Below are 24874 nucleotides of genomic sequence, written 5' to 3' on the forward strand. Positions count from 1 at the left end.
ATGACTGAACAACAACAGTGTTGCTTAAGGATCATTATCTCTGTGGTTACGTCTCTCCAGGAATCTTGAATGATCTTAATGTCTACTAAATTGTAGGTCTGACCATGTTACTCCCCTAATAATAAACTCTAATGTCTTTTTTATTACTTTGAAGATCAAATTTAAGCACCTCTGTCTGGCTTTTAATAAAACATTTCAAAACTTGGGCTTGATGGACCTTTCTAGATTGATTTTACATGGCTTCCTTCCTCTTACTCTGCGGTCCAGACACTCTAGTCTTCTTGCTATTCTTTGTGCAGACTGCCTTCATTTCCCACTTCTGTACCTTTGTCTTGGCCATGCCCTTCTACTTGCTGTGTGACCTTGGGAAAGTCATTTGACCTCTGTTTGCCTCAGTTTCTCTTTTATAGAAAGGAAATAGTAGCACTCACCTCCCAGGAGGGTGTGAGGATAAAATGAGGTGATACTTGGCAAAAACTTTTGTCATTGTTGTTCAGTTGTTTCAGTTCTATCTGATTCTTTGTGACTCCATTTGGGGTTTTCTTGGCAAAGATTCTGGAGTGGCTTGTCATTTCCTTCTCCAGGGGATTAAGGTAAACTGGGGTAAGTGACTTGCTCAGGGTTGCACATCTAGTAGTTATTTGGGGCGAGATTTGAACACAGTTCTTCCTGACTCCAGGTGCAGCAAGTCACATAGCTACAAAATAGTTGTAAAGCGCTTGGCAAACCTTAAAACATTATATAAGTGCTAGCTATTATTATTAGTGGTATTTTATTGAACACCCTTCTGTTTCATTATACATATCATATGTATCATTCCTTCTTTGTGCTATTTTGAAAGCTAACCCATTGGTGCTTTTAACATTGTTACCTGCAACAGGGAATTTTTCTCGTGTTTACTTGGCCAGGCATTATTCTACCTTATTGTTAGTTCATTTTTCTTGGTCTGTCTCTATTCCCTTATATCACACATTAGGAACTGAGGTATTGAGTCCAAATATCACTGATGGTGAGAATTAATCTCTGTTGGCAGATCTGTTCCATCTTTGGCCTATTTGTTGTCTTCTTAGTTTCACCTATAAATGCCTTTGAGATGATCTGGTTTAGCTTGGTCTCATGCCAGATTTTCTGCAGTGGTCTTCTCCTTCCCCTCTTTTCAATGTCTTACAAGGCTTGAGTAGCCATAATCCTTGGATCCATTTCCCTTTCTCTCCTGTAGATACTGTGAGGTGTTTGGTTTCTACACTGATTCTCTGGGATTCACTAAATGCATCATGGTATCACCTGCAAATAAGGATAATCTTATTTCCCTTTTGATGCTGATACCTTCGATTTTGTTCATTTCTTACTGCTAAAGACTTGCATTTGCAGAATTATACAAAAACATAGTGGGAAGAAGAGGTGCTAGACATTGAGGACCGAACCTGAGGTTTTGTTGATACAGGGAAGTTCTGGGTGAGTCACAAATGCAGGCCGGCATCTTCTCTGAAATGTAGTCTCAGAGAGTTATCTGGGAGGTTAAGCAATTTCTCAAGGGTTACACAGCCTTATAACAGTATCAGAGGCAAGACTTAAATCTAGGGTTTCCTGGCTCTGGGGCCAGCTTTATCCATTGTCCCAGGCTGCTTCTCCCTGTGCTAGGCATTAGGGAAGACAAGAAGATGATGAAGGCATGAGCCCTGCTCTCAGAAAGCTCATGCTCTAGCAGGAGTAATGAGGCTTGTCATATGCTACAAATCAGAAGTAGGATAAGTGAATAAAAGAAATACAAAGTTAAGTGAAATCAGGAATGTGAGAGATTATGTGTCTGTGCAGCTGTGGAGATGTCATTTGAGCAGGGCCTTGAAAAACCAGTAGGATTTCAGCACTATATGTAGGAACGTGGATTGTGATGATTCAGGGAACAGCTAGCGTAGGATTGATGGGGAGAGAACATAAGGAGGAGGTTCTAGAAGATGAGGCCGGAAAAGCCTTGGAAATTGGAGACTGACTTGGGACTTTATTATTGGATGATCTGGGCAGTGATTTGATCAGTTCTTTGCATTAGGAAGATTAATCTGGCCCTGGTATTTAGTATTGTTTGGCAAGGAGAGAGTCTCAATGCGAGGAGACCAGTCAGACTGCTGGGATCATTCAGGGGAGAGGCAATAGGGGCTTGGCTCTGGGTATAACTAAGGGGAATAGTAAGGTGAGGAGCAATGTGAGAGAGGTTTCACAGAGAGGATCAGGGAGACGTGGCAATTGATTTGATGTATTGTAGGAGGGAGAGAAAACTTGGACATTACAAAGTGGGTAGATGGGAAGAATGAGTATAGCTTCGTTGGCAGAGAGAAGGGAAAGTGGCACGGGCCCCAAGGTTAAGGGGAAAGAGAGTGAATTCCATTTTGGAGGTGCTGATTTGGGTAGAGGTGGTGAGCTGGAAATGACCAACCCGCTGGCTCCACTTAGCTCTTTGCCTCCTATTTTCTCCTGCCGGACTTGCTGACAAGTTAACATTCAATGGGGGCATTTGTGGGCACCTTTCTGTTTGTCATTAATCAAACAGAGAGATGTCTATTTCTACAACTCTTGGTCACTGGTGCCTCTCCTTGATAAGATACAGCAAGAACATTCAGTTATTTCCTCTTCACTTCAAAAGTTTACATGCAAGATACAATAACTTGCAGAATTAACATATAATTATGATGTAGGGCAGCTAACTGGTGCAGTAGATATCGTACCAAAATTAGAATTAGGAAAACTCATCTTCCTGAATTCAAATCCAGCCTCAGACCACTACTAGCTATGTGACCCGGGGCAAGTCACTTCACCCTGTTTGCCTCAGTTTCCTCATCTGTGAAATGAGCTGGAGAAGGAAATGGCAAACCACTCCAGTACCTCTGCCAAGAAACCCCCAAATGGGGTCATTAAGAGTCAGACATGACTGAAAACAACTGGACAACCAAAACAATGATGTAGACTTACCAGAGAAGTCTCTGTTGCTATTTTAAAATAAATGCGATCTCTGGATTTAACACGCCTCATTGTTGTGTTTTCTTTCTGTTCTGTTGAATGGGTTGGGTTTCTGGTTGGCATAGTGATAACTTATGGATGTTGGTTACCTTTTGTGTAGTCTTCTTACACAAGACCTGTGAAATGGATTTAATGAATCATCCAAGGAAGCATATTTGGGATCTTAGAGTCTGCTCAGCATGTACATTTTATTTACAAGAGGGAAAAAAATAAGACTTTTTCATGAAAGATTATAATGGACCTTAAGAAGCATTTTGATTTTTGCTTTAGAGCATTGCCATGTCTCTTCTTCTGTGAAAAATTGGTCAATAGGGGAAGGGACTTGGCCTAAGATTATTATTTATACAGGGACCTGCCATGTGAGGGAATTCCATCTTCTACTGAGAAAGTTAGCATCTTATTTACCTGGGGTTTTTAATCATTTTTTGTATCCTGGCCCCCTTTGGCAGAATCTGGTGAAGCCTATGGATCCTTTCTCAGAATAGTGTTTTTAAGCACATAAAATAAAATACATTAAGATTGCAAAAACCCCAATTATATTAAAATACAGTTATCAAAATACTTAAAAAAAAAAAAGAACGGTTCATGCTCTCTGTCTTGGGAACCCTTGTTATAGTCTCAGAGAGTTGCTTAGCACACTGAGGGTTTAAGTAGACTTGATCAGAGGTAACATAGCCAGAATGTGTCAGAGGTGAGACTTGAATGCAAGCCTTCCTATCCTTTAAGCCAGCTTGCTATCCATTATGCCACACTGCCTTGCTTGATCATTGATGACATGAATTTTTTTCATGCATCAAGCTTCTCTCCTGCCTCTGCATTTTCAGTCAGTATCTTATCTTGAGGATTTTTCACCTTTGAAGGCATTTGCACATATTCCAACACTATGCTTTTAAATGAAGTTCTGTGAATAGTCTCCTTTAAAAGGATGCATGGAAAAGGAGCTAATCTGGCCTTCTTCACATTGCAGGAATACAAACTGGCCTTGTTACAGTGCTATGGAAAGTATCTCAGCCAGTTTGAATGCACTGTTGAGGAGAGAGACATGGACATGTGTCAGTTCAAAAACATCTTTTTCCCCAATGGCCTCGAAGACAAAATTTCCGACCTAACAGTAAGCAAAAATGGGAAATACTGGGTTAGATAGACACTGCTTATTTTTAGATTCAAAGCTAGGAGAGGTATTCTCCTATTTTCTCCTTTGCTTTACATCATGCTCAACTGGCTACATGTAATTAGTTGGTTAGGCAATTTTTTGAAGTGTTATATAAACAAGTCCTATTCATTAAACCTTTCTGTGTCATAGGACAGTCAGTTATTTATTTTAGAGATTAGTAGACATATTGTTTTCTTTTGAGTAAATTTCCTACTTAATGCCCACTGATCCACTGAATCTGATTCTAGTGAAAGAAGCAAAATGTTCACTTTTGGAAGATACACGTGCTCACATTTCTCATGTATTCCATTCTAGGATATGATTTATTATACTATGTAATTATGTAATTACATCTCATAAATATATGTAATATATGATATAATTATACTATATAATTAATCATACTATGATCTAACATTCCCTCCATGTTGGTGCTTCTCAGACTAATAAGTAGCCATTCCCTCTAGGACTTGGTAGATGCCCTTGAGTAGATATCTCTGGTAGATAGATGTTCCCCCCTTTGCAGCTGATCCAGGGATGTACTGCTTAGAATTTAGGGAGAAAAATCTGAAATGGTAAAGCATGTATAAACAAAAGTTGAGAACTATCTTTACATGTAACGGAAAAAATAAAATACCTCATACATTAAAAAAAAAAAAAAGAATGTAACTGCTATTCTATCGGAAGAGATGGGCCATCTCCAGGCCTGTGTACAGATCATCTCTTCTGGGTAGGTAAATTGTGACCCCTCAAAGTACACGTTCATCCAAGTTATGAGTATATGTCAGTGGTGAGGTCTTAAGAGTTTGATTATTCTAGTTTTAAACATAAAGAAACAAGAGGCCCTGACGGGTGAAATGTAGAGACAGCTTGTTAAGTGTCAAAGCCAGGATCCGGATCCACATGCCTTAGCTCTAGGTCTAGAGCTCTCTGCACCAGACCACCCTGTCTCTCAGTAAGACCCTCTCCTTATTTTTTATTTTGTGAATTCCATGAGAGAATGAGCCCATCTTGGCGAAATGTGTATTTTTCAAAGCTCTTTTTTTTTTTTTGGCAGGGCAATGAGGGTTAAGTGACTTGCCCAGGGTCACACAGCTAGTAAGTGTCAAGTGTCTGAAGCCAGATTTGAACCCAGGTCCTCCTGAATCCAGGGCCGGTGCTTTACCACTGCGCCATCTAGCTGCCCCCGAAATGTGTATTTTTGAACAATATCCCTCTAACAGATGATGCTACATGTTAATCCTTCAGGGATCTAGCTAGATTGGCCTGGGTAAGCTGTTGGTATAGAGACCGTGGCAAACTAAGGGCGCTGCTGATTGGACGATTTTGTTTTCATGCATATTATAGTTTCATGCTTTGGAAGGAAAATACATCTGCATCTACCACATGGTCACTGCCACTGACCCCCATCTCCACCATGAGATATCTGTGAACCAGTGCTTTAACATCTTGGCCTCTTTGCGACTCATCATGCAGGTGGCCCTCCCCCAGGAAAAGCTCTGCTGGATCATCTACAATGGTATGGCAATGGCACGGAGTGGTGAGAAAATTATTCATAATAGGGGTTTGGGGACTCCCAGGCCCCTCCCCACAGCTGGGCCTGATCTTTCTTAAGGTCAGCTCAGAGTCAGGAAATTACCTCACTCGAAACCACACCTCCCGCCAGAGGATTTGTTCTCTGGGCTCTGACCTCCGCACGACTGTGCCAAACTAGCCTCAAATCCAGTGAACCAATAGATTTGAGTGATGCTAGCCAATGAGCTTTGAACGGCGTGTACGGGCTCTCCTCCTGCCCTCAGCAAGCTTGCACAGACACTTGCTCTTTCTTTTTTGGCGGGGGGGGGGGGGGGCGCGACTTGGTAGAGGATATGCAGCCCTCTAGGGTTTTCCATTTTCTCTCTTCTCTCTCTAGGCTTTCCTATTTTTCAGAGCCATGTGCACTCTCTTTAATAATATATAATATACTTTAATAAATGCATAATGCCCCAAGACTGGTGCAGTAGCCTCTAATTTCTAAGTAACAAATATATGATAAACCCCAGCTAATTTTCCCTACACTTGGGACAGAAATAAGGCGACCACATATAGTTTTACTCACCACAGAGTGAAGGATTGCAGCTTCAGGAACAAGAGGCAGACTTTAAGGTAGCCTTGTTTAGGGAGAGTATTTACTAAAAACTTGCACGACACTCTTGTAGAATGTTGGGTTTCTTTATCAGCTTTTGGACAACTAGGTGGCACCATTGTGCACAGTACACCCGGCCTGGAGTGAAATCCAACCTCAGACACTTCCTAGTTGTGTGACCCTGAACAAATCCTGTTTGCCTCAGTTTCCTCCTCTGTCAAATGGGCTGGAGAAGGAAATGGCAAACCACTCCAGTGTCTTTGTCAAGAAAACCCCAAATGAGGTCACAGAGGCAGACACGACTGAAATGACTGAACAACAACAATATTTAAAGCTTTTGTCTGCTAGTGATATTTTGTAGAGGTACCTTGGAAAATGGTTTCTCCCAGATGATAATGTTGTGACAAGGGCATATGGGGAGTAGATCTTGCAATATTTGCATTCCAATTCCTTTGTCGAATATTTTCAGTTGAACATTCCAGAAATTCAGAATGCCCAGAGAAGCTGATCTCTATAAAGTCACTAATTTTCCAGGTTAGTTATTACAGTGGGGTGTGGTAAATGTTTAATAACTGGCTCTGGAGGGGGGATGTACCTACAACACCCTTTTCAGTTTCATTTGCATGAGTAACATGTTCTTGATCACTTTTTTGAGTCTAGATAATCAACAGAACAATGAACCAGTCCCTGACTTGTAATTTGCAGGTTTCCGAGGTATTAATGCTCACCCAGAAAATTTAACATTCAGCTCTCCAGAGCCAATTGGAGCTGGCTTCAACAGAACTCAAGTTGACAACTCATAATCTGTATTGCTATCCTTTCGTGGTAAAACATGCTAACTTCATATTTTCCCCCATCTAGGCACAATTCACATTTATACAATTTGCAGGAAGCTGATGATCATTGGGCTGTCTGCTAAGGTATGAAATGGAGTATTAAAAGATTTGTTTTCATCTCATCAATTTATTTTAAGACTTTGAGTTGTACACAGCAAAGCAAACACTTTAAAAAAAGAAGAAAATTTCATGAATTGTTTCCTAAGGTTGTCTCTAGGCTTAAAAATTGAGTGACATTTGTGAATTTGCATAATTACTGTACCTGAATCGAATTGGATTGATGTTCTAGACTAGTCTAGTCAGTGCTAATGAACCTATGACACCAATGACCCACACCATCTCAAGGAAGAAGAGGGTTCTAGGACCCAAAGAAGGCCAATCTAGTGGCCATTTCTGCCACATTCTAAACTCAGCTTTGGTTGACTGTGACTATCCCCTCCTCACCTGCCCAGTCTGCATGACTCTTATGCATGTCTCCCTAAAGTTCATCCCAGAGGCTCCACCCAACATCTTTGTGTTCTCTTGACATCAGAAAGGATGCCAGCGGATGTTCTTGATTGGATTATGTAGGCCTCCCTCCCTCTCTGTAATCAGCCCACCTCTTTTTTCCCCCACATGGTTTTGACATCCATTATTATATTTGTAATTCTTTTGTAATGGGACATTATGATTAACAGGCACTAAAGAGGACTCTCCCTGTTCTTCATTTACCTTGAATCAGAGGTCTCTGGATGTTCAGGGAGGCCTCTAAAGGCTTTGTGTTTGTGTTGCCCAGATGAATGGTCAGTGGTAGAGATTAGCAGTAGCTCTTGTGGTCTTGCTTTTACTTGGGTGGTTTTGTCAGACCCAGGTTACAGGACCTTGGATTTAAAGCTTGAAGGAACCTTAGAGCAGAGGTTCTCAACTGGGGTCTGGGAACTTGTATTTCGAATATTTTGACTACTGGTTTTCTTTGTAATCCTATATATTTTGTTTTGTGCATTCTGAGAAGGGGTGCATTGGCTTTACCAATTGCCAAAGGGGTCCAAGATACAAAAAAGGCCCTAGAATCTAACTCCCCTTGTTTTACAAATGAGAAAATGGAGGCAGACTGAGGTTAAGTGGCTGGCCCAGTGCCACACAGCTGGTAAATGTCTGAGGCAGGGTTAGAACCTTTGTCTTTCTGATTCCAAACCCAGCTGCTGCTTCCGTAGATGGGCATTCAGCCTCTGTAACCGAGTCTCTATCTTAGGGGTGCCAGGGAATTTCGTTTTACAATGCCACTCGCCCACCAGCAAACTTCACTGAGGTGACTTTCATCTAGCAGGGGTCGCTGAAACTTGACTTAAGTTTCAACAAACATTGATGGTATTTTTGTTGATAGGAGATGCATTCTTCCCCTGCATCCATTGTCCTGTCATCAGGATGCTGGCCAAGAAATAAGACTACATTCCCCATGGGGCCATTTTTGAGTTGTTACTGGCACTCACCACACGGTTGGACTTTTTTGGGTCTTTTTTGCTGGAGCTATGCAAACCTGTTTCCTGAACATGCTGGCATTCCGAGCTCAGAAGTATTGAAAATCGTTTCAGATGGGAACAACAAATCTCTCTTTATCTTAAAAGTTAATATAATTTCTAGAAGGACAATAGGAGCAGCAGCCGACTCTCTGCCTGCCAAAGAGCCCAGGGACATTATTATGGAAGGCCTTTGGAATTCCAAAGTGCTTGTCATTGATGGTACTTTAAGCCCTAATTAAAAGGGAGGGCATGCCTGCGTGTGTGCACTCGGTAAAGCTGGCCTCCAGACCCTGCCAGAGACTGCTCTGGGTTCCAGATGATTTTCTAAAAAGAATCCCCATCCTCTTGTTGCCCTCCGTGTAGCAATAAACCCTGCTTCCCAGAACTACCACACCATGGCTCACTTCCTTAACCGGGGTCTGGCTGCCAAAGCCAGGGGGACTTCGATGTCTCTGCCAGAATTTCACTGTTAGCTTTTTGTTCGCAGTCACCCGGGGAGAATTTTAATTTAACTTGAGTCATCTTAAAATAATTTGTTATTTGTAGTTTATGTAAATCGTGTCTTACCGCATATGTTTCTAGATCAGGGGGGTTTAACCCTTTCTTTGGGTGTGGTGGCTTCCCCTGTGGGAGGTGTGGTGAAGCTTGTGGGCCTCTCCTCAGAAGATTGTTTTATGGTCCAGAAAATGAAGTACTTGGGGTTGCAAAGGAGACTCGTTAAATTGAGATAGTTATCAAAATATAAAATAAAAAGTTCACAACCCCCGGGTGTAAAATGACAAATAAAATATTATTTTAAATATTAAATTAAAAGTTCACAGACCCCAGATGTAAAATGGTAAATAAAATATTAAGTTTTAAACATTAAAAGACTAAATGTTAAATAAAAAGTTCACAGATCCCTATTCTATATGTTATCTGACTAAGGAGGGCACAATGAGCATGCCCCCACATCCTCCAATAGAAACACACAAGGGATTGAGGATGCCAGGTGGTGGTGAAAGGGAAAGGCCTCTTTCAAACACAAGATGAATGTTTCCAATCAGCTCCTGATCTTGCCCCTCTCCCTCCATTTGGGATTAATGGTGGTTCTGAAACTTTAGGTCTGGGTCAGAATGGAATCAGTGGGCCCTTTCCAAGTTGTAACTGTCTTTGGCTGTTCAGCCTGGCCCCGAGTCATAGCCTAGCCTTCTCCAAGAGGGCCAGTGACATCACAAGGACAATAGCTCCAGTTTTGAGTGAATTGGATTGAAGCGAGGCAGAGCTGGGCAGAATCTTCAGCCCTACTCTTTCCTCCAGAGTCTTCAAAGTCCAGTGGCAGAACAAAAGTCAGGAAGACTGGCCATGGCTCGTGATGGGCCTCAGAAGGCATCTGGCTCAATCTCTTCATTTTACAGATAAGGAAACTGAGGCTAGGGAAGGTTGAGTGATTGCCCCAAGGTCAACACATTTGATCTTCCTAAAGCCAAAGACAGCTCTTTATATATTATGCCACATTTTTTCTCAGATTACTCCTATTGGTATTATGGGGTTCGGGTTTGACTGAGAGCAGCCCAAGAAGTCCTTTTAATCTGTGAAGCTCAGAACTTTCAATAACTCTAGAGCCCTGCTGTGGCTCCAGGGTACTCCCAGAATAGCAGTGGGTTCCGGGGACAGAGAATCTGACTATTACATTTTATTTATTTCTGAAAGTCCTCTATCACTGAGCATGGTGCATTACACTCAATAGGAGCTTAAGAAACCTTTGCTGAATGAATGAATGAATGAATGAATGAATGAATGAATGAATGAATGAATGAATGAATGAATGAATGAATGAATGAATGAATGAAGTATGTATGTGACTTTTCTATGCTAAATTTGATTTCATTTTAGCCCCAGCTCTTTCTTTCAAGGGGGTGGGATAGGGTGGGGGCAGGCTCATTCTCTTATTTACTTTATTGTTATAACCTGTAATTCAGTAACCAAGTTAGACCACAGGTGGGAAAAATCAAACCCATATAATTTAGTAGGGGAGGAAGGCAGCAAACAAGTCTCTTTCCTCTATTCTTTTCTTTGTCTTTCCCCCTCACTTCTCTTCCCCCTTTTCCCTTTCTCCCCTCCTTTCTCCCTCTCTCCTTTCCTCCTTTCCTTTTCTCTTTCTCCTTTCTCTCCCCCTCTTTTTCCTCTCCCCTTTCTCCTTTCTTCCCTCCTCTCTTTTCTCACTCTTCTTTCTCCTCTCTCTTTCTCTTTCTCTACTTAACTTCCCTCTCTCTTTTTACCCTTTCTCTTTCCACTTTTCTCCCCCTCTCTTTCCCCTCCTGTCTCTGTCTTTCTGTCGCACCCCTACTCACTCGCTCTTGCGCTTTCTCTCTCTCTCTCTCTCTCTCTCTCTCTCTCTCTCTCCCCCCCCACCTCCCTCCCTCCCTTACATTTTGGTTGAATGATAATCAGTAGGTTCTAATGTTAAATTTAAAAGTTACAGTGACATATAGTTGATAATACATTTTTTTTGACTGCTGACTTAGCTAAAATATTTAAGATGTTAAGGGGAATTAACTTGAAAAATTTGAGGATATTTTCCTATATTTTGATTGTACAAAAACATTGAAATGATTTCATAATTTGACAGCAGGTATAACTTTTTCCTGCTACCACTTTGAATTTATAGAAAGCCTTTGTCATGTTCCTAGAGGATGTAAATGGTGCTGTAGTGACACCCTGTGGCCAGATCCATTAATTGTGTGCTTGCTTCATACACCCTTTTTTTTTCCTTCTAAATTATTTCCTTTTCAGGCTCTCTTATCATAGGAATTTTCAGGGTAAAATTTGAAGTTTGAAAGAGAGTTAGTTTTTCATTGAAAAGCCAGGAGCAAGGATAATAGATGCATTTCCACCAGAAGTCAACAGGAGTAAATGCATTTTCTATTTTCCAGGAACAAGGGGAAACTTCAGTATTGGTCCTTATTCTTGGAAATGTCTTTTTCATCTTCAGCACTGAAGCCCCAAATTAACAGCAAAAATAATATAGATCACTATCAAGATGCTATTGTTGGAATTAGACACAAGTCTTAACATAGTCCTAGGAAGACTGGGGTTTTTGGATAAGACAAAGCATCCTAAAATTTTAATAGTTACTCTTCCCATGCTACTATCTGTATTTTTACCTCACTCATCCATCCTCAGAAAGTTCTTCTGTGACAGGGACAATGCTGACAGCCGCCATATTGTTTTGGTGGGCAGAATTACCATGGAGAACCAGTTAAATGCTATAGTGGTGGTATCCGTAATGCCCATACATGGGGGGAGGGGAAGGGAATAGGAAGGTATAGCAGGAACAGAAATATGATTATGGATTTTCCTAATGCATTTTTTGCATTATTTCAGTATTTTACTTTTAGTAGGCATTGACTTGTATTGAAAAATTGTAGTCTGAGTACACCAAGTATTTATAATTATTAGTGGCCTTCAATAGAGAAGCAGTGTGGTATAATGGATGGTGAGCTGGTCTAAGAATGAAGACTATGCTTCAAGGCTTCCCTCTGCTACCCAGTGGCCATGGGGTCTTGGGCAAATTGCTTGGACAAATCCCCGGGATTATACACCCCAGTGCTAATCTGCCTTGGTTTGGGGAAGTGAAGCAGTGAAGTTTCAACGTCGAACCATTTGGTCTTTACTAAGTTTTGGCAAAAATACAGAATCATTTATGTTTCGCCCACAGGCCTTGGAATACTTGCTTTGGGCAAGTATCTGCATGGAATCCTCCATACCCCTCTTAGCTGTTAGCTATCTGACTTGGAGAGCCACCCTCTACACGGCCGTTTCCCAGTGTTACTATGATTGCCAAGTTGGAATTCAGGGAGAGGTAATTGATTTTCCCTTCTTAATTCCAATACAAGTAACTTTTTTTTTTTTTTTTTTGGTGAGGCAATTGGGGTTAAGTGACTTGCCAAGGGTCACACAGCTATCAAGTGTCAAGTGTCTGAGGCCAGATTTGAACTCGGGTCCTCCTGAATCCAGGGCCGGTGCTCTATCCACTGTGCCACCTAGCTGCCCCTTACAAGTAACCTTTTTTTTTTTTTTTGGTTTTTAGTGAGGCAATTGGGGTTAAGTGACTTGCCCAGGGTCACACAGCTAGTAAGTGTTAAGTGTCTGAGGCCGGATTTGAACTCAGGTACTCCTGACTCCAGGGCCAGTGCTCTATCCACTGCGCCACCTAGCCGCCTGCACAAGTAACTTTTAAAAGAGTAAGCACAATTTGCTTGGGATTTGTTTTTGAAATCATATTTACTTCTATACAAGTATGAGAATCAAGAATGATTTTAGGCCTTTATTTGGGTAGAACTACCCCACTTCCTCATCTCACTTACCTCTTGTTCCACTTTTCTCACCTCTCTTCTTTTCCCTGGGTTCTCTATTTTGTCCCATCTCCCTGGATTCTGAGGACTTGGGTGTACATTCCCTGCTCTGACACAACCTGTGTGACTTTGGACAAGTCACATAACTTTTCTGAATCTCATCTGTCTGTAAAATTATGGGGTTGGATTAGATGAATGCTAAGGTCCCTTCCTCCTCTAAATCTTGGAGTCTATGGTCCTTTTTCCCCCCTTCGGTACAGTTTTCCTGTGACTTCCATTTCTCATTTCTCTCTCTCCTCCTCCTTCTCCTCCTCCTCCTCCTCCTCCTCTTCTCACCCTGTTTTCTGTCCTATACATTTCCCTCCCTCCCTCCTTCACTTCCTCATTCCCTTTGGCTTTTAGACTTGATGCAGAACAGCTGGGTTTTACATAAGTTAACCAGTGACCGTGATTATTGCTGGGATGCTTGTCTCACTTTTGCCCACCTTCGGTTAGGGGGGTTATAGGCATTAGCTCTATCCGGAGTCAAGGGGATGCATGGGATAACAACAGTGGGCTTTGTAGCCCAGCCCACTTTGAGGGTAGCTCATGGGCAGTCTACAGTGAATGCAGATCCTCTTCTCTCAGACTGGGTTCAGTGGCTCTGATGCTTTGGGGGTTGAGTGGGGAGCTGGATAGCTGTCAAAATCACTGAGGAGTGGGAGGCTCACTAGTCTTGGGGTCACTTGGCCCTGGTTTACATCTCGGCTTAGACACTGACCAGCTGGGTTACTTAGGGCAAATTTTTTAATCCCCCTGAGCTTCAGTTTTCTCATCTGATAATAATGTTTGTTCTAACAACATGGCTGTAGGAGATTCTTTGGAAATTCTTAAAACACTTTATCTGCATTGAGTTTTTTAATATTATTTTTTCATCCTATTACGAGCTCCTATTTTTATCCCAACATCTGGCAGAATGCCTTGTTTGTAGTTGTTTGGTGTTCAGTCGTGTCTCATTCTTTGTGACCCCATTTGGGGTTTCCTTGGCAAAGATGCTGGGGTGTTTGGCCATTTCTTTCTGCAGCTCATTTGACAGAGGAAACAGAGGCAAACAGGGTGAAGTGACTTGCCCAGGGTCACACAGCTAGTAAGTATCAAGTGGCTGAGTCAGGATTTGAACTCAGGTCCTCCTGAATCCAGGGCTGGTTCTTTATCCACTGCACCACCTAGCTGCCCCATGTGTTTTTTTTAAGTCCTTTTTGGGGGTGGTTGTCTCTGGAAAATGTCAAATGATGATAAGCTGATCAATTTCATTGTAATTTAGATTGAGGATAAGGTTTCATTCTGAATTCTGATTTTTTACTTATCGAGTACTTAGCAAATTTAGCATATGTCACTGCTTACCTACTCTTTATGTTGAACAAAAAGTTCATTGATTGCTTCTGGGAAAGGAATAGCTTGGGTATATATTATTTCGAAAGTTTTCCAAGTCAGAAAAAGGAATAGAAGAATAAAATGTGATTGCTCCCTTGACAGATTTGTAAATCATTGCTCTCCTATTATACATAATGATTTTTTTTTAAAAAATTGTTTAATCTATAATAGATATTTGCTCGGCGAGGTTTGGGAAAAATTGATGATTTAATACACCTGGAAGTAATGAGCCTCACGCCGCCACAGGAAGAAGCAAAAAGAAGCTTTAGAGAAGCTACCATAAAGGTATATAAATGAATGAAATCAAAGAAACCTGCCTCCTTTTCCATTTGTCGCTTTCAGGAATCATCACAGAATACTTTTTTTTTTTTTTAGTGAGGCAATTGGGGTTAAGTGACTTGCCCAGGGTCACACAACTAGTAAGTGTCAAGTGTCTGAGGTCAGATTTGAATTCAGGTCCTCCTGAATCCATGGCTGGTGCTTTATCCACTGTGCCACCTAGCTGCCCCCAAGTTATTTTATTTTATTTTTTATTTTATTTTATTTTTTTGGTGAGGCAATTGGGGTTAAGTGACTTGCCCAGGGTCACACAGCTAGTAAGTGTTAAGTGTCTGAGGCCGGATTTGAACTCAGGTCCTCCTGACTCCAGGGCCGGTGCTCTATCCACTGCACCACCTAGCTGCCCTCACAGAATACTTTTGATTGATTGTTATTTTTAAATATCATTTCCCCTGAGGCAGATGGCAGTGATGATCTTCAAGAGAGCGGCCTTTGAACCTCGAAGAAAGACCAAGTCCTTCATAAGAATGAAACCAAGACTTAACTTACGGGAAGCACAGAATGTAAGTCAGTGGGGTCAATGGATTCTCACGTGACCTTGAGGTCTCCTACCATCCTGGTAGAAGTCATTCCCAAAATGTTGCCTCCGGAACTGACTCTAAATGTCCTTTGACCCGGGACAGCAAAACTCTCACTTCCTTAATGAAACAGGATCTTAGATTTAGAGCTAGAAGGAAACTTTGGGATCATTGAGTCCAACAAACTAATTTTCAGTCTGCTGGTTGGTCAATAAACTGTGTGCCGAGCACTGGGGATGCAAAGAAAGGCAAATTCAACCTCTATGAATCTCTAGGAACTCATGTTTTTAATAAGTGAGGAGAATGTAAATAAAGAGGGAATATAAGATATATATGAGGTAAATTGGAAGTAATCTCAGAGGGAAGGCATTAGCAGATGGGAGGATTGGGAAGGAGGAGGGGGAAGTCGAGGTGAATCTTGAGGGAAACTTGTGAAGCCCCAAGGTGGATGTGAGTAGGAAGAACATTGCAGCTATAGAAGACAACCTTTGAAAAGGTACAGAGCCTTAGTGGACTCTGTAAGGAACAATGAGCAAGCCAGGGTGGCTGGTTCAGAGCATATGGAGAGGGGCAGTTAGGTGGCGCAGTGGATAGAGCACCGGCCCTGGATTCAGAAGGACCTGAGTTCAAATTGTAACGATTGGAATGACACCACCTGCTGGAGACTTACTGTAGAAAAGCTCCGCCATGAGGTGAAGGTCTCTGAGGGCAAGACCATGCGTCTTTTCTTTGGTGTCAGGAAGTGACGTTTGCTTATGGGAGGAAGAAGGGGGAGCCTGGCGCTCTGACTCGCTCTTTTTCCTGTGGACTGTGGCAGGAAGCAGAGCTAGGAATGCTCTCTCCCTTTAATAGATAGATGAATCTAGGCCTTTTCTCTCTCTCTTTACCAAATTCTTATTCTCTTTAATAAATGCTTAAAAGTCTAACTCTTGCTAAAGCTTATAATTTATTGGCAACCACTCATTGGATATTTTAGACAGACTAGCTAGAATTTTAGCCTTTACAAAATCCAGCTTCAGACACTTAACAGTTATTAGCTGTGTGACCCTGGGCAAGTCACTTAACCCCAATTGCCTCACCAAAAAAACCCAAAACCCAAACTAAAAACAAAAAACCAGAGTGTACGGAGAGCAATAAAGCATAAGGTGACTGGAAGGGTCCTAATTGTGAAGAAAAAGTCAAACAGAGGGGCAGCTAGATGGTGCAGTGGATAGAGCACCAGCCCTGGAGTCAGGAGTACCCGAGTTGAAATCCGGCCTCAGACACTTAACACTTACTAGCTGTGTGACCCTGGCCAAGTGACTTAACCCCAATTGCCTCACTAAAAAAAAAAAAAAAGTCAAACAGAGAAGTTCAGATTTGATCCTGAAGGTGGTAGGGAGCCACTGGAATGTATGGACTGGTGGTAGGGTGATGGTGGGGGTAACATGACATGATCAGATCTATGCTTCAGGAAAATACTTTTGCAGCTGATTGGGGAGTGGATTATAGTGGGGAGAGACTTGAGGCAGGGAGGTCAACGAGAGAGGTATTGCAGTTGTCCAGGTGAGAAGGAATAAGAGCCTACAGCAGGGTAGTTGCTGTATAAATAGAGAGAGAGGTTTTATACAAGAGATGTTATGAGGGTAGATGTGACAAAACTTGATGGCAGTTGGATATGTGGGGTGAGTGAGAGGGAGGAATCCAGGATGAAACTGAGAATGCAGGTCTGGTGAATTGGCAAAATGGTATTTTCCTTGACAGTAATAGGCCTGAGTTTGGAGGGAGAGATGATGAATTCTATTTTGGACATACTGAGTTTGTCCTGCCTTATAGGATAGATTCAGTGTGAGATATCCAAGAAGCCATTGGATAACTATATCTCTACAGATTTCTCTCTCTCTCTCTCTCTCTCTCTCTCTCTCTCTCTCTCTCTCTCTCTCTCTCTCTCTCATCTACCTATCCATCTATCTACATCCATACATATACATACATATAGATTTGGGAATCATCTTCATAGAGATGATGATGGAACTGATGGGAGCTGATTAGGTAAGAATAGGATCGAGTAAAAAGAGAAGACGGTCTAGAATAGAACTTTGAATGACAGCTGTGGGCATGACATGGATGAAAATCCTGCACAAGAGCCTGAGAAGTGGTTAGTTTGGAAGGAGGACCAGATGAGACCTGGGTCATGAAATTATAGTGAAGAGAGAATGTCCAAGAGGAGAAGGTGATCAAAAGTTTTAAAAGCTACACAGAGTTCGAAGAAATAAGATTGAGAAAAAGCCTTAGGTTTGGCAATTAAGAGAGGAAGAAACTGGGGCTGAGAGGGGTTAAAGGTCTTGTTTAGGATTACTCAGTTATTAAGCATCTGAGGAGGGATTTGCACCCAAGTCTTTGAGTGCCATACTCCCTGCACCATGCCTGGATCATATGGATGTTATGCTTCCCAATACTGTTTATGATTTTCATTCATTTTCTTGTTTGCCGTATAATGTTATTGACTAATAGTGAGCTTGCAGTACACTAACAATGGTTCAACCATCACTTCCTAGAAGTCCCAGTTCGATTCCTACCTTTTGCAAGAAGTCTTTCCCAGTCCCCCTAAATGCTAGGTCCTTCCCTCTAAGACTACCCCCAATTTACCCTGTTTATGTCTTTTGTGTATGACTGACATCTGTCAGGTCTTTTGGGAGTGAAGGATGTCATTCATCAGGGCCTGGTGACTTGACCTCATGAGAAGTGAGGGGCTCTCTTACAGTCTCCTTGTATTAGGTATTTTCTTTCTTTCTTTCTTTTTTTTGCGGGGCAATGGGGGTTAAGTGACTTGCCCAGGGTCACACAGCTAGTAAGTATCAAGTGTCTGAGGCTGGATTTGAACTCAGGTACTCCTGAATCCAGGGCCGGTGCTTTATCCACTGTGCCACCTAGCCGCCCCTCCTTGTATTAGGTATTAACCACTCATTAGCCATCATTTTTTATTCTTTCCAGTTGAAAGATGGTTCTCAATGGCAGAGAAGACAGAAGCCAAAAAGGAGTGGACCTTTCTTCCTTCTCCACATTGGCAGTTATTTTCCCATGCACCTAGAGCAGAGATCCTATCCTTTCTTTAATTCTCCTTCTTTCCTAGTATAGCTTAAAACAAACAAACACACAAACCTTTGTTGTTTTCTTAACTTTTCTCTCTATTCTCAGTTTATTCTTAGCACTCCTGACAAGTCTCATAGGAGTGTGCACCATTTTGGAATTCATGTTCTGTTACCTGCCTTTTCTTCCATCTTCTGTGTGTCTTAGGAATCTACATTTTGGGGTGTACCAACTGTCTATTCACCTTGGCCTCATTAGACAATTCCTTTTGTTCTTCTTGCTCAGAATTTTCTCTTTGTGTCTTCAGAATTTCTTTCTTGAAAGTGTTCCACGCCCTCCTAGGCTGACTTCCCCTTGAGAAGCTTAATCCACAAGACCTGACCTAGTCTTCCTCTGAGGCCTTTGAAATCTGATTTCTCAAATTTGGACACAGGAGGTCTTGACCTCTTTTGTGTCTTGGTCCCCTTGGACAGTCTGGTGACACAATATGAACTCCTTGGAATAATATTTTAAAGTAATTGATGGAGATATTAAATTTTGGTTAGTTAGTGAAAATAAAGCTGTATCTTTTTTCACATCCCATTTTTTGTCATTAATAAGTGTCCTTAACAACTTAGAGGTCAAGTTCGTATGACCCACTGACATTAAGGGAACTGATCAATGTCAGACTGTGTCTGGATTTTTTTCTTTTTTGTCACAAAAACCTCTAAGATAACAAGTCCAAAACAGAACTTGGTATCTTTTCTCCCTCACTCTCAGGTCTTCCTAATTTTTGTGTTGAATCTGTCAAAGACCCCACCACCCTTCCAGTCACCTAGGTTCAAAATCTCCCAGTCACCCATGATACCTCCCTCTTCCTCACACCCAATCCATTGCCAAGTCTCGTCGATCCTGCCTCCACCACACGTCTTTGTTTATCCCCCTTTTGACACTCTTGTGGGAAGTTCAGGCTCTCAGAACTTCTTGCCTGGACTCTTTCAATGGCATTTCTAACTCTTCTTCCCTGCCTGTGGTCTCTCCTCCCTCCGGTCCATCTTCCACTTTCCTGCCAAAGTGTGTTCCTACCCGACCACTTTTCTCCTCAGCTGAAGAAGCTTCAGCGGCTCCCCACTGTCTCTAGGAAAAACCGAAAATGTCTCTGTTGATCACGGAAAGCTTTTCACTGTCCTCCTCCAGATGACCTTTCCAGGCTTGTTAGGACATTCCTCATTAAGTATAGTGCCTGGCTCATGGTGCTTGTTGATTTATCTCACAAATTGAACAGATTTTCATTGACTTCTTTTTTTTTTTTGGCAGGGCAATGGGAGTTAAGTGACTTGCTCAGGGCCACACAGCTGGTAAGTGTCAAGTGTCTGAGGTCGGATTTGAACTCGGGTCCTCCTGAATCCAGGGCTGGTGCTTTATCCACTGTGCCACCTAGCTGCCCCCATTGACTTCTTACTAGAACCATCAAATAAAATTTTGAAGCTGGATGTTGCTAGCATTAAGTCATTAGCATATATTATTTGCTTTACATAAATTATTTCATTTGATTCTCACAACAACCCCGGGAGGTGGATGTTAATATTATCCCCATTTTACAGATGAAGAAACTGAGGCAGATGGAAGTGAAGTGACTTGCTCAAGGTTACACTGCTAGTAAGGGTCTGAAGCTGGATTTGAACTCCACTCTTCCTGATTCTAAGTCCCTTGCTCCATCCCCTGTACCACCTAATGGCTCCAGAACTGGTGTTATAAACTTGTCCTAGAGGTATGTGCTTAGAGCCAGAGGTGGGGCACAGCTGCTTATTGCCGATGAACAGCCTCAAAGAAAGAGGGGAAAATCCCTTGTGTCAGCTTCCTCCTGGTAGGGCTGGATCTCTCCAGTTCCCCCAGGTTCTGTGGGCCCAGCAGATGGCAGCAGGAACTCACTCAGGTCATGGATGGGCTGGTTTCTCACTGCTGTGAGACCTGAATTAGGCCAGAGAAACATTCATCAGGTGGCTGGGGGCTCTGACCAGGAGAGGAATGGGAGAGAAGCCTGGAGCCTGGAGCCAGGAGTGAGGGGAGTGAGTTCTGGCTAAATCCCAGCTGGGCTGCTTGCTACCTGTACCACCCTGGGCCCTCCATTCATCTCTCTTGGTCCCAGTTTCCTTGAGTGGATTCGATGACCTCCAAGTACCCTTGGAGCTCATGGTCCTCTGTGCTGGGTCTGTGGGGCAAGTCAGGCCTTAGTAAGGGGTCTTTCTGCCAGTCAGGCTTCGAGGAATCTGGAAGGTAGACACAGGCCTGAACCTTCAAGGCTGACCTGGCTCCTGCAGCCTGAGAACCTGGCAGAGACCTGGCCCAGCTGCTTAGCCCTGACGAGCAAGATCAGAGGGAAAACAGCCTTTGAGGCGGGGTCAGGGTTAGATCTATTAGGATCACAGTTAGATAAATCATGTGGCTTTCCAGACCAACATAGTTCTCATCCCCTCATGGGTGCCCCCTCCTTCCCCTCTATTTCCAGCTCCCTTTTGTGTGTTGTCCTGCCCCCACCCCAACCCTCATTCAAACATATGGGGGGTCGGGCAGCTAAGTGGCGCAGTGGATAAAGCATCAGCCCTGGATTCAGGAGGACCTGAATTCAAATCATACATCTCCTCCTGTCTCTCACTGTCTCTCCCTGTCTCTCTCCTTCCCTCTCTCCCTTAGAGAGAGCTCTGGGGCCAGCTAGGTGGCACAGTGGATAGAGCACCAGCCCTGCATTCAGGAGGACCTGAGTTCAAATCCAGCCTCAGACACTTGACACTTACTAGCTGTGTGACCCTGGACAAGTCACTTAACCCTCATTGCCCCATAAACGAGAGAGAGAGAGAGAGCGAGAGAGAGCACTCTGAGTATCCAATATGATCTGGTAGCTTTTACATATTCTCAAGTACATTCTAGGTGCTTGTTTCTTGCTTAACATCTATGTGTAAAACACAGTAGGTGAGAAAACAATTGTTCCTCTCTGGAAGTAAGCTCATACACCCCAATGACAGGTGAACAGTCCCGACGTCCCACGCAAGGTCTTGTGAAATCTCGAAACAAACAATTTTCCATCTTCGTTGTCCTATTCCCAGAACCCAGCAGCCTTTAGTGATTATTATATAAGCAGCAGAGCTTTGGGCCTTGTGCTTCTGGGTGTCTACAGCAGTTAGTTAGCCTCAGTGTAACCACATGACCACCGCCTACCCGGCTCTTTGGGTTGGGTGCCTGTTGGCCAGCCACCAAGGAGGCTTGCCTTGTCTTGGACAGGATCCTCAAGGGCGGGCCTGGCAGAGGGGTCGGCCCCATTCCATTTGTGTATGTTAATTTTAGGAAGTTCTTTGTAACTTTGAACTAAAATATACTTACTTAGCAGCCCTGCTTCTGTCCTCTGTTGTGAATACATCCGATCCTTTTGTGATGGGCCTTAAATATTTGAAGGTAGGAATCCTATCTCCTTCAGTTTTACTCCTCTCAAGGTTAAGTAGCCCCAGCTCCTTCAGAGCCCCTTACATGACATTGTTTTTTGCCCTCCTTTGAAAGGCATTCTCCCTTGCCATTAGTCTTTCTAAAAGGTGGCATCAGACCTGTCAAAAAAAATTCCAGATGAAGTCTGATCAGGGTGAAATATGATAGGAGCTCTCCTGATGTTTTTCATGCGATATGTATATTCATATAGGTTGAGGTTGTCCATTAAGGTTTTTTTCGGGGGGGGGGGGAGGCATAGCTTAAAATTCTTACATCCTGAATTTGTGCAATTGAATTTTTGAGCCCAAGGCTTGGAATTGATGTTTATCCTTATTAAATTTCATCTCCTTGGTTTCTGCCTGTAATTATAACCCAGTGGACTCTTGTGAAATCTTGATTCTGTTAGCTATCCCTTTAAATTGTCATTTGCATATTTTATAAGCGTGTGTTTGTGATTAAGAGTAGTGAAACAAAGTATAAAGTGTTGTAGGCCCACCATACACTATCTCTGTTGCCCTTGGAGTGTCCTCAACTTCCATTCTTTGGAGATTGTAGTGTTTGGTGATTCCCTAGAAAGTGGCATTGAAAAGGCAAGGCTTTTTTGGATGGAAAGGTTTGGGGCATTAAGAGAATTTTGCTATTTACCAAAGATGATCCATCCAAGTTGCTCTCTTTCAGTTCAGGGCTCAACCCATTTTCTCCTTTTCTGTGTCTGTCCAGGTATATATAGGTGTGCTACATACATACATACATACACACACATACACACATACGCATATGTATATCTTGGATAAACACAATATAATAATCATATATAAGTTGCCCATCTATCCTCTTATTTTTAACATAAATAGGGGAGACATGCTTAAAGAAGGTGCTTGACCTGGCCACAGAAGAGATTAATCAATGAGCAGTTATTGATTTTATGTGACAGGCATCCATTGTACTCCATTTTGGGAAAACAAAGACAAAAATTAATGTATTCCCAGCCCTCAAGGGATTACATTCTTTTTCTTTTTTTTCTTTTCTTTTTTTTTGGAGGGGCAATGAGGGTTAAGTGACTTTCCTAGGATCACACAGCTGTGCTAGTAAGTGTCAAGCGTCTGAAGCTGGATTTGAACTTGGGTCCTCCTGAATCCAGGGCCGGTGCTTTGTCCACTGCACTACCTAGCTTCCCCCAAGGGATTACATTCTAACTGGGGAAACAACTTGCAAATGCACAGGTATACACAAAAAATACAAATAGATACAAAGTAAGGGGTGGGGGAGTAACTAGTAGCTAGGGTGGGTGGGGATGGGGACCAAGAAAGCCAACCAGAAGGAAGGCATAGAGAATTGTATGTAAGGAGGAAGAAGAAAGTCAGTGTGACTGGATCGTAGAGTGTGTGGAGGGTAGCACATTATAATAAATCAAGGAAAGTTGGATGTTGCCAGTTTGTAAAAAACTTTAAATACCCATTGAAGCGTTTTATATTTGATCCTAGAAGTAAAGGGGAGAAACCAGGGTTTATAGAAAGGGAGATTGGCTGTGTTAGATGATTACACGCAGGCCTTAGGACAGTCTCTCTTCGGTGGCTTGTGGAGGAGGGGTAGAAGGAAGCTACTGTACTATTCCTGGTGAAGAAGCCCCGAGTCAGGGTGGTAGCTGTTTGAGTGAAGAAAGGGGGCAGATGGGAGGGGGGGTGGAAGCAGATGTCGCTGGGCTCTGGAACATGTCCAGACTCTCCAAGGTGACATGTCTCTGCCTGGAGGATCCTAGAGAGCTGTTTCCAGGATCATCCTGATGACTTGTAAGAGAATGTCCTCAGGGAGACTGTGGCATACATGTAGACATTCTGTAATTGGTCCTGGTTGGATAACCAGGTTAAATGGAAGGTATTTTAACTGACTTCAGAGGTGTTCAAAATGCCCTGTCAGCTTGACCTCAGTCAAGGCCTCTTGACCTCAGTGAAGGGAATGGTGTCTATGAACTTGTGAATTTAAAAGGTCCAGGGGTCTCTTTGGGATCACAGTGCTCCGGTCAGGGTTTTGTAGTCAGTGGAACATCATCGTCCTGAGCAGCAAATGGTGTCAGAGTCAACCAAATTATGTAGAACTGGTAACTGATTGAATATGGGGGGTAAGTGAGAGAATGGAGTAGAGGATGACCCTGAGGGTATAAAGCTGTGTGAGTGGAAAGATGGTGGTCCCCTTGAAAGAAACAGAGAAATCTGGAAGAGGATTGAATTGGGAGGGGTAGGGTGAGGAAGAAAATGAATTCTATTTTGGACGTCTCTTCAGAACATAAAGTTTAAAATCCCCAAGAGGCTGTTGGTGATGTGAAACTAGAGCTGGGGGAAGAGATGAAGGCTGGATAAATAGATCCAGGAGTCATCTGCATGGGGATATTAATTACACTCATGGAAACTTCTGAGGTCACCAAGGGAGAGTCCAGTACAAAGTACACTTTGAAGGGCAAAAACCCCTTTGCATGGCGAGGTCCTCCAAATTCCTTTGTTCGTGGATGTCACTATTCTGAATGCATTGAGCCCAGCAACATTGTAGCCTCCTAAATAAGATCCATAATAATTCAAAAGAATTTGGTCAACCTATCCACACAGAAAAACAGGAAAACAAATCCACAGATGAAGAACCAGCCTAGTGACCCTATCCAAATGCAATGCGGTTAGTTTGATGTAATAGGTATTCAGTGAACCTGTGATGGCTCCTGGATCTTACTATATTGTCTTTTCTAATTGCATATACTATCCGATGAAGAGTTTATTCTAGAACTTTGCTTAGGACTGATGTTAAGTCCAATAGTCTATAATTTCTGGAATTGAACACTTTAAAAAACAAACAAACAGGGAAGCAGCTAGGTGGCGCAGTGGGTAGAGCACTGGCCCTGGAGTCAGGAGTACCTGAGTTCAAATCCGGCCTCAGACACTTAACACTTACTAGCTGTGTGACCCTGGGCAAGTCACTTAACCCCAATTGCCTCACTAAAACAAAACAAAACAAAAAAAAGAAGCTCATCTTCCCATTTCTAGTTTTTGGGATACTCTTCCATTTTCTATGAATTCTTAGAGGTTACTGACAGTTCTGAGATACAGCATCTGCAAGTTTCTAAAATATGCC

General features: G+C 42.6%; 1 protein-coding gene across 1 annotated transcript in view; it reads left to right on the top strand.

Moving 5' to 3' along the window:
* Window positions 1-24874, top strand: part of CFAP54 (cilia and flagella associated protein 54) — a 347358-nt gene that overhangs the window by 55139 nt on the left and 267345 nt on the right. Inside the window, exons 4-9 of the mRNA XM_043967706.1 lie at window positions 3980-4123; window positions 5513-5684; window positions 7152-7210; window positions 12326-12469; window positions 14547-14660; window positions 15116-15217. Coding sequence (XP_043823641.1) covers window positions 3980-4123; window positions 5513-5684; window positions 7152-7210; window positions 12326-12469; window positions 14547-14660; window positions 15116-15217 — 735 coding nt within the window. The remainder of the gene's footprint in view (window positions 1-3979; window positions 4124-5512; window positions 5685-7151; window positions 7211-12325; window positions 12470-14546; window positions 14661-15115; window positions 15218-24874) is intronic.

Source organism: Dromiciops gliroides, chromosome 5, assembly GCF_019393635.1.
Source record: "Dromiciops gliroides isolate mDroGli1 chromosome 5, mDroGli1.pri, whole genome shotgun sequence".
NCBI lineage: Eukaryota > Metazoa > Chordata > Mammalia > Microbiotheria > Microbiotheriidae > Dromiciops > Dromiciops gliroides.